General features: G+C 36.1%; 1 protein-coding gene across 2 annotated transcripts; it reads left to right on the top strand.

The window, feature by feature from the left end:
• Window positions 1-6376: 6376 nt before the first annotated feature.
• On the top strand, window positions 6377-13517 carry LOC104594150 (golgin family A protein (DUF1664)). Of its 2 annotated transcripts, none has more exons than XM_088901730.1 (12): window positions 6377-6671; window positions 8127-8188; window positions 9476-9547; window positions 10150-10231; window positions 10810-10880; window positions 11023-11124; window positions 11253-11346; window positions 12252-12322; window positions 12415-12447; window positions 12530-12610; window positions 12917-12976; window positions 13062-13517. In XM_088901730.1, the coding sequence occupies exons 1-12, from the start codon at window positions 6617-6619 to the stop codon at window positions 13236-13238; spliced, it is 960 nt and encodes a 319-aa protein (XP_088757856.1). In that variant the 5' UTR covers window positions 6377-6616; the 3' UTR covers window positions 13239-13517. The 2 variants fall into 2 exon arrangements, with proteins under 2 accessions (XP_088757856.1, XP_010252625.1); XM_010254323.3 differs by having other exon boundaries at window positions 6378-6671; window positions 11253-11342; window positions 12248-12322.
• Window positions 13518-13531: the final 14 nt, after the last annotated feature.

Raw genomic sequence — 13531 nt, 5'->3', positions numbered from 1 at the left:
ATTGTTTCCATAAAATATTTTATGTTTATGGATGTCTTGTTCTTTGAGAATGTTCCTTTCTTCCTTATTTCTCCTTAGGGGGAGAGTAAGGTTGGTGAAAAATAAAATCAATCTCTAATACCTCCTCTTGTTGACCCTCTTCTATTATGTGTCTTTCGTAGACAACGTTATAAAATCCAAGGCCATCAAAGTTCAAGAGTTGTGAGGCAACTTGAAGCTATACAACTAATGCCATCAAACTCTCAGGGGTTATATCTCTCACCCCATCCAAGTACCATTACTCTAGTTGATACCCCTAAACCTATTGATATCGATACTTCAAATTATGATCTAGCTCTTCCCATTGCAAAGAGGAAGGGTGTCAAATCATGTACCACTCACCACGTTATGGGCCTATGGCTCATTTTTTTTATCTTATGATAATATTTCACCCTCTTTCCATGCTTTCATTTCACCCATTCGTAGTGTTTCCATTCCTAAGAGTGTTGTAAAGGCTTTATCAGTTCCTGAATGGACAAATGCTATGACGGAGGAGATTAATGCCTTATATAAAATGACACATGGGAGTTGGTAGATCTTCTTGAATGGAAAGAGCCTATGGGGTGCAAATGGGTGTTTTCAGTGAAACATAAGGAAGATGGCATAGTTGAAAGATACAAAGCCTGCTTGGTTGCAAAGGGCTTTACTTAGATGTACATGGCCAATTATGTAGAAACCTTTGCTCTTGTAGCAAAGATGAACTCTATTAAAGTCCTTATTTCTCTACCAATAAGTCTGCATTGGAAATTCCACCAATTAGACATTAAAAATGCCTTCTTGAATGGTGATATTAGAGGAGGAAATGTACATGAACCAACCTCCCAATTTTTGTGCAAAAAGTAGTAAGCAAAAGGTTTACAAGTTGAAGAAGTCTCTATATGGGTTGAAATAGTCTCCTAGGGCCTAGTTTAGTAAATTCCACTATGTAATCCAACAGATGGGTTTTAAATAATGCCAAATTGACCACACACTCTTTGTGGAAAATAAACAAGGGAAAATAGTAGCTTTAATAGTTTATGTGGATAACATTGTTATCACTAGTGATTGGGTCTCAAAGATACAGAGGTTGAAGAAGTTCTTAGCCATACAATTTAAGGTAAAGGATTTGGGGCCATTACATTACTTCCTTGAAATTGAGGTTGCCCACTCTTAATAGGGTATCGTCATCTCCCAAAAGAAGTATACTTTTGATATTCTGAAGGATATTGGGAAACTAGGTGCCAAACCAACGGACACTCCCTTTGATGTGAACTACAAGTTAAGGGACTACAGTGATGAGCCCATAAAGGATGCAAAACAGTACCAAAGACTTGTTGGAAGACTCTTCTACCTATCTAAGACTAGGCTTGACATTGCATATTCCATGGGAGTCTTCAGTCAGTATATGCATGCTCTAAGATTACACACCTTAAGGCAAGAAGCAAAGTTCATAAGTACCTAAAAAAATTCCTTGGGACCAACCTCTTCTTTAAGAAGCATGGACACATGAAAGTTAAAGTTTATACCAATGTTCTGAAAATCAGGCCGGACTGGTCAATTGAACCGGTCGAGCTGTGACCATGACCCCTCACTAGTTTGGACATAGCCCCAAAACTGTTTTATTAAAAAACTGTAAAAAACTGACCACCCATCTTGTTCAACCTGGGAACTGGTCCCGGTTTTGTTACACCCCAACTTTTATCACAAAAAGACAAAAACATGCAAAATTGAACCAAACAAAACTTAAGGTCTTAATTTACAAATCTAAACCAAATAAAAATCCCCAAAATCCTCGTCCCTCTTTCTCTTTCGTTCGACCCCAAACCGTCATCGAACATCACCTCTAGCAACAACTGCGACTCATTGCCTTGCTGTCGGCTGCCTTAAGCAATAGCTGACGATGCCAGGTACTCTCTCTCTCCTCTGCTTCCTCCACCACCTCCTCCTCCTCTTCTTCTTCTTCTTCTTCTTCCTATTGGTGGTCTGTTCACCATATCCCTTCAACTCCGTTGGTCGTCTGTTTTCCTCCTCTCCCTCCTTCTCCGATGGTGGTTTGTTCACTACCACTTGTGTGACAGTGGTTCCTCTCTTCTCCTCTTTCCTTCTCCTTCTCCTCCTTCTCCTCCCACCGTCTGACGCCTATTTCTGCAATCTCTGGAAATTTATTTTATTTCAAATTTTAAATGCTTTATTTTTTAATTTCTATATTCAAAAATTGGTTAACATTCATTAGTTTTGTTTATAGGTTTGCTCAAATTTGATTAATCTTTGTTTTAGGCTTATAGTCCACTAAATTCTTACACAATAGGCAAGACAACCCACCTATTTGTTCAATTCTAGGTTAGCCTAAGCCCCCTTCAAAGCTTGGAACAAAAATACAAAAATAGGCGAAATTTAAACTTTAATAAATTGATACCATATTTTGAATTTTTTTAGAAATAAATTAAATAATTAAATATTATGATTTAGGAATTAGGATAAATAATTGTATTTAATTTATAATTTTATACCATCTAATTTGTTAGGATTGAGTCTTAAACTTTGTTTGTTGATGTATTTGTTTTCATTGTGGACATATTGTCTTAAACTTTGAAAGTTTGAATTGTTATTTTATTTCTATATTGGATTATTTTCCTTTATATTTAATGTGTGTATATATATATATATATTACACTACTCTTTGGTCTAAAGCTTGCAAGTTCTCTAGACTTTACAGACAGTTTAGTGGGAGGTGAGTCATGCATTATTGTGGAATGTCTAAGACAAAATCCAGCTATGGACTATGGAGATATAGGAAATGGTAAGGGAGGATGCAAATGAAGGACTTAAGGGCTAATGTTAGGTGAGTCCTAGTGAAGGGAATGACATGGTTGATACACTAACCAAACAAGGTGTGAATAGGGATCACATGTTTTGAGGGACTGTAAATAATGTACAAACATTTTAAAGGTCATTATCCAATATTGGTCCCAGCTGTGGTATATATATATATATAATTTATTACATTAGCACAGTTCAACCCTGGTCGAACCTCTAACCTGTGAACCTTTGCCTTTATTGGGTCAATATCTGATCCGATTCTCAGAACATTGGTCTATACTGATATTGATTGGGCTGGTTCAATGGACGACAAGAAATCCCCTAATGGTTATTGTACTTTTATAGGTGGAAATCTTGTCGCTTGGAGAAGTAAGAAACAATGTGTGGTGGCTAGATATAGTGCAGAAATAGAGTGTAGGGCCATGTCTCATGGTGTTGCTAAACTCCTGGGGATTAAAAATTTGCTAGGAGAATTTGGTTTTCCTCTTGATGGTCCTATATCACTATATTGTGACAATAAGGCTGCCATCAATATTGCAGCCAATCCAATGCTCTATGATAGAACCAAGCATATTAAGGTTGATAAACACTTCATTAAGGAGAAATTAGAAAAATGAGAAGTGTGCACTCCTTATATCAATACTAAAGAATAACTTGCAAATGTTTTTACCAAGGGGTTAAATTCCTTGTGGCATTATGATCTTTGTGACAAGTTGGGGATAGTTAACATCTACACCCCAACTTGAGGGGGAGTGGTGTAATATGTCAGCTATGTATTGCAGGGGCATTTTGGTGTTTTTTCTTTCCTTTATGTTATTTAGGCTTGCCCTAACATACAAATAGAATACTTGGCATTGATAGCATGCTTATATAGTGAAGACTTCATTCCCCACTCTGACCCCGTCCCTTGTTAGGGATCCCTATTAATCCCCATTCCCATCCCTGCCTTGCCCCACCAAAGCCCAACCCCATCGAGTCGAGAAGAGTGGGTACCTAATGGGGATGGGAAAAATTGCCATCCCTAATCATTTATAATATTATTTGGTTGTAGGGGCGGAGTTAGGGGTATGCCTTGAAAATCCCTACAATACCCTTTTTAACTTTACCTATATTTTGGTTCCCTTACCTATATTTACTAACTTTTGGCCCCCCTATCTCTGTCTATTACATTTTGGCTCCCCTCAAAAGAAAATCCTAGCCTCGCCCCTATTTGGTTGGAGATATGTATTGTAACATCCATACCAATGCCATATCAATGCCACCTTAGCTAGGTCGTAGAGATTCTCCCAAGTAGTAAACACCCCAATTTGCATATATGACATTTAAGTGACAAATGTCGCCATACATATTTATAAATACATACCCAAACATATATTGACAACTTGCTATTTAGAGGGCGCGCCCTACATGACATATTAATTCATATAAACTCTACACAAATAATCAAGGTTTTAATTTGTCATCAAATTAGGGTCCAATATGCCTCCACATTGGTGAGTATCAGACCGTATTCACCATGATACACCACGATACAGTGACATATCATGTTGATACACACAACTAGTAAGATACATATAAAGTTATAGCGTATCCTGTGCCGGTGAACATGGATATGGAGATGATGATATACTTGATGTATCACATTGATATTTTAAACCTTGCACAATTATAATAATGTTGAATCTATAACTGGGCATATGTCGCATGTAGAGAGAAGAAAACTCTAACTTTGGCATACTTTTGTTCTATTTCACCATTGCAGCCTCTAGAGCATATTGAATTCTGAAACCAACTTGAAGCAAAATTTATATTGAATGCTACCATTAACGTCTACAACTCTGATGAATTTGAATTAGTGCATATTTGTTGGGGTCTCACAACAACCACCCATAGTATAATATCACTAGGTATTTGAAATAGCAACCACGAGAAATCTAATAGTAGCAAAAATGATGAAATCCAAACAAAGACAAATAAAAACAAGCACCACGTGAGAAATGAAACCTATTATTCATTATGAAGGAAAACTGAGAAGCATTACAAATATCTTGTGGCTTGCAACTCAAACAAACCCTTAATCATTGTACACCCGTTCTCCCTTTCCTCTCAACCTGAATAACAAAAACAAGAGAAAAAACCAACTTTCACACCAAGAGCACTCTGTATTTTTCTCTCACACTCTCTTTCTAAAAAAGCCTTAATCCTACATACAAAAGAAAGCTTTTATATGCAAAACCTCTTTAACCTAAAGAGGGACCACACCAACCGTTAGATTAAAATTAATCCAATAGTTGTAAAATAAAACACAATCCCAACAATATTTGATTGCACCGCAACCATAGTGGATACATCCATTACCTGCAAATATCATTAAAAGAATCATAAAGATAGAAGGCATCACTCTTGGTTCTTAAACTCTGATAGATATCTAAATCTAATGGACTTCTCCATCCCCTGTATAGGCACCCTTATAAAGGCATCATAATGTTAATATTTTCCTTGGAAGGCATTAGATAAGAAAATTGTTGTGAAGAACAGTTGCCAAAAACATGAGCTTCAAAACGGAAATATAAGAAGACTTGTTGGTCAAGAATAACCTTCACTGAAGAACAATTGTCGAAAAAATGGATGGAATATTATGAGAATGGAATATACTAAGCAATAATACCGTAATAATGCTTTAGGGGTAATTTCGTAAATGACATTTTTCGTCTTGGTCATTGACAGAAGGGAGGTTTTTGTCAAGTTATTTAAAAATCCAAGGGAGGATTTTTCTAAAGTGAAACTATAGGGGAGGTTTTAATGATTGTCAGAAAATTTAGGGGAGGATTTTACATTATAACCTTGCATATATAAGCAATTGTATACATCAAAAGTTATATAAAATAAAAATTTAAGATTTTTTTTTTTTCATTTTTTGTCTATTTTGTTAATTTGTTAATTTTTTTAATTTATTTTATTTTTCTAAAAAATTATACCTTTCATGGCTTGCCCTGATCCATGGCTTGATCTTGCCAAAGGCTTAGTCCATAAACCACTCCGTATCCACAACACAGCCTGACATAGCCTGACAGACCACCCATGGCATAACACCGCTTGATTTACACCTCTAACGACATCACACCAGAACAAACTATCTAATGTACCGATTGAGCCACCTCTCAATTGGCAAAGTTATTGGTTGGGAACATCAAGAATTGGTCTTCCCCTAATTATTAATTAGAACAAAATCATAAAATCAGAATTAATAAAATTGGTTTGATTTCTATCTGATAGGCCCGACCCATTGATATATGCAATGCGGAGGGTGTTTTTCTGGAATCGGGGCTGACCCTCTTTGCGTGCCTTTGCGGAGGGAGGGTGGGTCCGACGGGACAACTACAAGCACTGGACTTATGACTCCGAATCTCCTATCCACACTTACCCAAATACACTATTCATGTGAATTGGGAATATCTTCATAATATAATACTATATAAAGGATGAGATGTTCTCCCTATATGAGTAGTATAAACGTGGGCAGAGTTATAGTGTGCAAGACATCCGGAGTCTGGACTTTAAAATCGATTCTACTATGCCTGCGCCAATGTCTCTTTCGGACACGAAAAGTAAAGACGGGAAACGTGGCTGATGATATTGCCAATGGCATAGGCTTGCTTGGAAACTGCTGGCACTTCTATCGTCAATATCAAAACATACGCCGTGGCTGTATCATTTTCCAAACTGAAAACTCTGTCTCCGTGGTCAGACAATCCTCCCGTCTCTTAAGACTGCGAATATGGCGATGCAGACCGGGGTCTCAACCTCCAAAGTTTTGATTCTTGTCGGAGCAGGTCATATCCCTCTCTCTCTCTCTCTCTCTCCTTTAATTTTGTTTGTATCATTGTATGCTCTCGCTCCCCAATAGTTTATGAGGCTTGATCTGGTTCTTCCTATTCGATTTATTCTTCTAGCTTCGGTAAGCTTGGAGTTTCGATTTTACAGTAATCTCAATTTGGATTTCATCAAAACAATGGCAGGATTTCAGTAATATTTCATAGAAACGGATGGTTTCAGTAAAATTTCATGAGTTGATCAATGCAAGGTTTAAATTTTCATCCAGAGCATAATATATGAAATCCACTAAATAAAACAATCTAATTGTGAATCGAAACTACAATATGAAACCCTTGAGAGTTTAATGGGTTTTGGTCCTAATCGATTAATTTCTAACACCAAGCTTCAATTCAACCTTTGGTGGGTCTCTTCTCACGAAAGACCATTCTAAACAAGTTTTCTCCTACCACTGAGGTTGAATCTTTCACCAAGGCTTCGTCTTGAATCCCCACAATAAAAACTTCCCATTAAACTAGAGGATTTTAAATAGGAAAACAATACCAAAAGACAGATGCCCCTTAAAGAAGAAATATAAAAGCATGGGAGGAGGTTCTCCAAGAGAAACCTAAAGACAGATAATGCACAGCAGCGACTCAAAACTGATTCAACCCAATCTTGTCATGTCCTGGTTTGACATCTTGAAGAACCTTTAATCCCTACTTTTTGTAATGCAGTTTTGTTTGAATTAAATTGTAATTAGGTTCTTCTGCAGAGCCAGAGGATTCTAATTTTCAAGCAATATTTTGGTTTCATCTTTCATGGTTTATGGTGCAGCTTCAAAGACTGTCTAGTGTTAACTAGATGGTATGCTAATTGACAGGTTTCTAGGCTAAACTTTCTGGTGGACATATACCTTTATGGGTTCTGGTGTTACATGTTCTGATTTTTTTCTATGTTCCTGCCAATATGTATGCGTGTAATTTAACAATTGATATGGCACTGAACAGAACGGAATGGCAAAACAGGATTCATGTGACCGCATATAGCTGGGACAAGGCTTAGATGATGATGATGTTCCTACCAATATGCATCTATAAAATAACAAAGAAAAGGAAGAAACCCCACAATCCCTCTGGCTCTAACTTTAATGAACTTTACGTTTGGAACTTATTTAGGCTGCAATTGGCATTCCTTATTTTAAGGACTTATCTCCTTTTTGCAATTAAAAAATCAGTGTTCATAGGGGCATTTTAACTGCAAAAAGGAGATAAGTCCTAAAAATAAGGAATGCCAATTGCAGCCCTAATCTCCCACCTCTTTGTTAACTCTGGATGTATAAAGGTTCTTATTTTGTACTGTCAGTTATTCTCATTGATAAAAGAAAATGATACATTATTAGCCCTTTTACAATCATATTGTTCACCCTGGCATCTGAAATCAGTTGGTTTCTTTTTCCTTTTTCTGTCATTTAGGTTTGACTGGTTCTGTTATTTTGAGGAACGGCCAATTGTCTGATGTTATTTTTCAGCTTCAGGTAATTGATTCCTTGATTATGATATCTCACACGAACTTGTCAATATAAGAACTTCCATCCATTTCAGGAACAAAACACCAATTGCATAATCTCCATTAAGTTTAAAGTTTTCTATCTCTTTAAGATGGTGAACTGATGGGAAAGAAAGGGTTTTCTTAAGAACTTTTTTCTCTTGCCTTTAATTGTTCATGATGTTAAATATGTATGTTTCTAGTACTGATGGACTGATGTCAGGTTAAGCATGTTCAATTTTAAGTTGTGACCTTTACAGTTCTTTCCTTGTTGATGAAAACCTTGTGTGCATTGACTGTGAATGTTAAATACCAAAAAAATATGGTTGTTATTTTTGCACAATAAATAACTGGTAATAATTAAAAATTTTCACCTCTATTACATTTTATAGCAGATGAGTTTGAAAATTAAATCAAACTTTTCCACCTATAGAATCCAATTACTTTACATTGTTGGTATTCTTGCGTAGGAGTGGATTAAGCCCTTAAATTGAAGTAATTACTAGAAAGTGCAGAAATCTGTAATTATGATTAATACCATCTTGGATGGTGAGCCAAGTAGGAACTGGTCATGTGCCCAGATTTATGTCTTCAAGTGATTTCTCATACTCTGATGTTAGTCACACTTTGATAGCATGAAGTGGTATCTTGTTTAAGAATCAGTCAAGTGCCCATTATTGCTAGATTAATTAATAGATTCAACAGGATCTGGGGTATATTTTATGTTCCTTGTTTTTTATTGTATGCAAGCTATAATTTCTTGTATTCTTTTACCCAAAAAAAGGACACAGGCCATCCAGAATCAATCTGAAAAGCTTTATGTTTATCACAAAACCAGATTTCACAATGTGCATCCTATTTATCGGTTAATGTTTAAGATTATGCACCCTAATATTATATACTGTATTGTTATCATTTTGTTGTTCTTGTTGTTTTCTTCAATTTTCGTTAACCAGACAGTAAAGGAACTTGAGGATGCTGCTCATGGAGTTCCTTACTTCAATTATGATAAAAAGAATGCGCTCAGTGCTTGCACAGACTAACCTTTGGCCATTTGGTGGTCCTAAAATGATAAAGATTCCCCCCCTCTCATTATGCTCTTCTTTGAACAAACAACTTTTACTGAACTTTGATTTATAAGTGATGAAACCATTATTTCTCTCTGCTGCAAAGCTGATAGCATGAAGATGAACTTGGTTGCATGTTTTGGTGTTTTGCTTTGCTTCTAATATCATCATAAACAATAATAAGATAGAGTGGCTATATTTTTCCTCAGGAATTAATCAAGGGTGTGAATGATACGGAGATCTCATCCAACAAGTATGATAGCTCCCTTCTTGCAGCTCAGGTATCTCATTACTATTCCTTCATGTCTTTTGATGTACAGTCTCCCCTACCTCTTCCCTCTTCCTTCCTTTGCTTTAGCATATTGGCTTGCATATGTTCCCTTTCAATTCATTAATTTAGATTCACATCTTATGTGATTGCACTGTACTTTTCCTTTATCTTTGATGTCAATAGTTTGCTCCATGAATGCCTTGGAGTGTGACGTAGTATGCCTCCTTGGAGAGTATGAGGTGATTCCTTCATGTTTGAATAGAATGGAAAACTAAGGTTTAGTAACATATGAATCAGGGATTGATATTTTAAATATAGGTAATGTAGTAGAAATGAGATTTAGTCTCTTAATTGAATTAGGATAACATATTAACAATCTTGTAACTTGTATTTTTGTCTCTTCAGTTTATAGTTCAGAATATTAAGCCAAAAACAGTTGCATGTCTAGGAAGGTTTTATCTTAGATACTATATTGGGATCTGGGAATAGCACCATTGATCATTTCTTTGTATTGTAAATTTCATTTTCTTGGTTTCTTTGCTGGTCCTAGTCAAAATTTAAGCTACTTGCATAGTGTATTATATGTTATATGGTTTCCTATTTGTCTTTCAGATTCGACAGTTGGCACAAGAGATCAGAGAGTTGACACTGTCCAGTCCAGTAGCCATTTTCAATGGAAATTCTGACTCAAGTGGTAATCAATGCTCGTTTAATTTTGGTATTATGGCTAAATCAGTGGTTAAGATGCTACAAACACCAATACCTTTTGTACTTATGCTATGGCTTAGATTCATACTCAGTGAGTTCAACCTAGGAGGACAACTTAACTTCCTATTGCTCTGATTGGATGAAAATGTAAACCAATCTATTGCATTCTTTTACCTGCCTCATCAAACAAGGAACGACCAAAAGCAGAAAAAGGGCTTATGAATAGATCAACAATAGGCAGTTTATTTTTGTAAAGTTCGTCTATATGGGACAAAGAACTGACTAATTTCATGTCCTTCATCACCTGTACTTGTGTACTGCTACTACAATGTTCTCATCTGCTGCTCCATGGATGCATAGACTTGCTCAATTTGCAGCTTTTCTAAAGAATGGATGAAAAAATCAGAGCAGATATTTATTTGATATATATTTCACATTCTTTATTTTTCTCAATTCTCTATGCAGCCTAGCAATAAGCATTTTTGGTACTGATTGTAGAAGTTTTAAGTATCCCCATGCAAAATCTATACTCAGAGTGATACCAATTTTTCTTCTTTTATACAGGGAGCATTGCATCTTACATAATGCCAGCTGCTGCACTTGGAGCGATGGGATATTGCTATATGTGGTGGAAGGCAAAGTTCTAACTGTTAACGATTTATGAATTTGCAGAGCCTATATGATTGCATTTGCTCTATTATGTGGTCTGGGGTCTGGATGTGTGCATTTCCTTCTCTTCATTGAAAAATAATTTTGTTACTTTTGTGCTTTGTTCAGGGCTGGTCATTTTCTGATGTTATGTTTGTAACAAAGCGTAATATGGCCAATGCTGTTGCAATTGTATCAAAACAGTTGGAGCAAGTTTCTGCAGCTTTAGCAGTATGTTTAGATACAACCAATGACCCTTTGGTTCATTCATTTGTTCCTCTTATGGAATCTTTTATGTCATAATGTTATTAGCATACTCAATTGTTCCCCTTCTTTCCTTTTTTTTCTCAATTTTATAGTCAACCAAAAGGCACCTATCTCAAAGGCTTGAAAACTTGGATGGGAAGCTGGATGAGCAGAGGGAAATATCAAAGTTTATCATGAATGAGGCAAGTAATATGCAGAATTGTATGCTGTTCGTTTTTAAGTTTGATATATGTTGCCATTTTCTTCTGAGTTCCAATTCTATGTACTTCCATTTTGTTATATATGGATTTCTTATAAAAGTTAAGATCTTTTAGGATTTCTCTATCAATTAATCTAATTGATTGTTAAAATCTGCAAAGGGAGTTGACTAAGCATGCTGACCTGTTCAACAAATGGCATCTATGTATAAAAAACTTCAAGTTTATAAGATGTTAGGCATGGTTTGGCAGTTGAACTGGCCATGTTGAGTTGTTTTCACCAGTTTGCCAATTCAGTTCATTTTTATGCATACCAGGTCAATCAACCGAATGAGTTAGGATTCTGGTGACATGTTGCTCGGGATTTTAAGTCATGGTGCTAATTATTAAGGTCTTCTCTCCAGGAACACAAAAGAGGTCTAATGTGGTTGCATAATAACTTTTCAATCATTCAGTGAATTTAGAAAACCTCCTGATCAATCAGAGTTTTTTGCAAGTTGCAACCTCATTGGATAAACCAAAAATAAGAAATTAAATTGAGAAGGTTGGATTGTTGGAGGATGGGAGAATGGATGTTTGACTTTCTGGTTAGGTTAGCACGACCCCAAGAGTATATTGAAGAGAACTGTATTGGGAAAGATATGCCATTTCTCCATCTTTGTCTATGCAAGGAAGCCTTGGATGTAACCTTTTATTCTAATATTTCAACCCATTGAGAGGGTTTGGTGGATCCCTACCAGTTTGAATGTCTGAGCAGTCATTTCCACCCTTCTTGAAATTTGAGAATTGAGTGTAATATGCATATTTGAATCAAGATCATATGCCTTCTTCCATAATTTAGATTTTTCTTGGAAACTTGTATTTATTCATTACTACTTGTTTACATGCAGGTAGATGATGTGAAATCAGATCTTTCTCAAATTGGATTTGATATTGAAATAATCCAAAAAATGGTGTCTGGACTGGTGAGCTAATTACAACTTCAGTGTGATAACCTTAAGTACATCAGCAGGAAGAACCATTTTATTGATGTTATGATAACTTTTCCACTAAGCAGGAAGGGAAGATTGGACTTCTTGAAAGCAAACAGGTACATAAGTACTCATCATGAATACTCTCACTTTGTACCTATTGAAATTTATGAAGTTATTGATGTCTCCGAATATGTACAGGACATTGCTAATTCAGGCCTCTGGTATCTATGCCAAGTTGCTGGGGGAATTAAAGATGGGCTAAATACCAAACTATTTCAGGTCAGACATCCGGTGCCTGCAATATTTATAGTTTCTGGACAGAAAATACAGCAAACTATATCTAAGAAACTTTTTTTAGTGGCTTCTTGAAAGCAACTCAACCAAAGCCTCAGTCCTCCCAAATGGTCCCTTTGTTCTCCTATATATAATGCATCTTATATGATATTTTTAAACTAAAAAGTAGTGGACTGTATGGTGGATAACTAGATACAGTCCAAACCTAATAAAGATAAATTATTGGTCCTCTGTGTTACTCCAAATATTGAATAATTGATATGGATGGACAATCTTTCCTTCATTTGACAGGACCTTAATGATAAACCTCCACTGAGGCATTCTTTAAACTATGAGGACAAATCACCCAAGGTACGCCATGTTTCACCTTTCACTTGAAGGCATTAATTTTCTTTTCCCTTTATCTCATGTTTACTGCATGTTTATATTCTTTCAGGGGCTCCAATTCATTGCAGAAAGCGTTGAGTCAGGCAAGATAGAGAAGCCAAAGCTCTACAAAGTGGTAGATAGTGATCTAGATGACAAGCTCTCTAAAAACGTTTCAGCTGCGAAAATGAGAATACACAGGGCGTGTCCAATTAGTGCTTCTTTGACAGGGGATGTTAACTCATAAATTCGTCATTATCCGATTGGCGATTTGTTTGATTAATTGATTGTTCATGCTTGGAATTTGGATATGGGGCTTATATTTGTGCAAGTTGAAGGTCAAATTATTTATTTCGCCTTGATTCTGCTTCTCTTCTTTTTTTTTTCTCCTAAGTTAATGTCTGGGAGATGTATGCATTGATCCCACCGTTCCGAAAGGCCGAAACTGTACTGTGAAGCTGTACATGCTGATAATAAATCAACCAACTCAGTCATGGTAATTTTCTTGGCATTTGGTCTAAACAAACTCGATCTGTTTCA

Source organism: Nelumbo nucifera, chromosome 1 (assembly GCF_055504915.1).
Source record: "Nelumbo nucifera cultivar China Antique chromosome 1, China Antique-T2T, whole genome shotgun sequence".
Lineage (NCBI taxonomy): Eukaryota > Viridiplantae > Streptophyta > Magnoliopsida > Proteales > Nelumbonaceae > Nelumbo > Nelumbo nucifera.
Note: the sequence above shows the minus strand (reverse complement) of the source record. Positions and strands in the feature narration are given on the sequence as shown.

Excerpts from the sequence above, each read along its gene's own strand:
- LOC104594150 (XM_088901730.1), top strand. The coding sequence starts at position 6,617 with ATGGCGATGCAGACCGGGGTCTCAACCTCCAAAGTTTTGATTCTTGTC. Across the intron at positions 6,672-8,126 it reads TTTGATTCTTGTCGGAGCAG|GTTTGACTGGTTCTGTTATT; the intron begins GTCATATCCCTC and ends TCTGTCATTTAG. Across the intron at positions 12,323-12,414 it reads AAAAAATGGTGTCTGGACTG|GAAGGGAAGATTGGACTTCT; the intron begins GTGAGCTAATTA and ends TCCACTAAGCAG.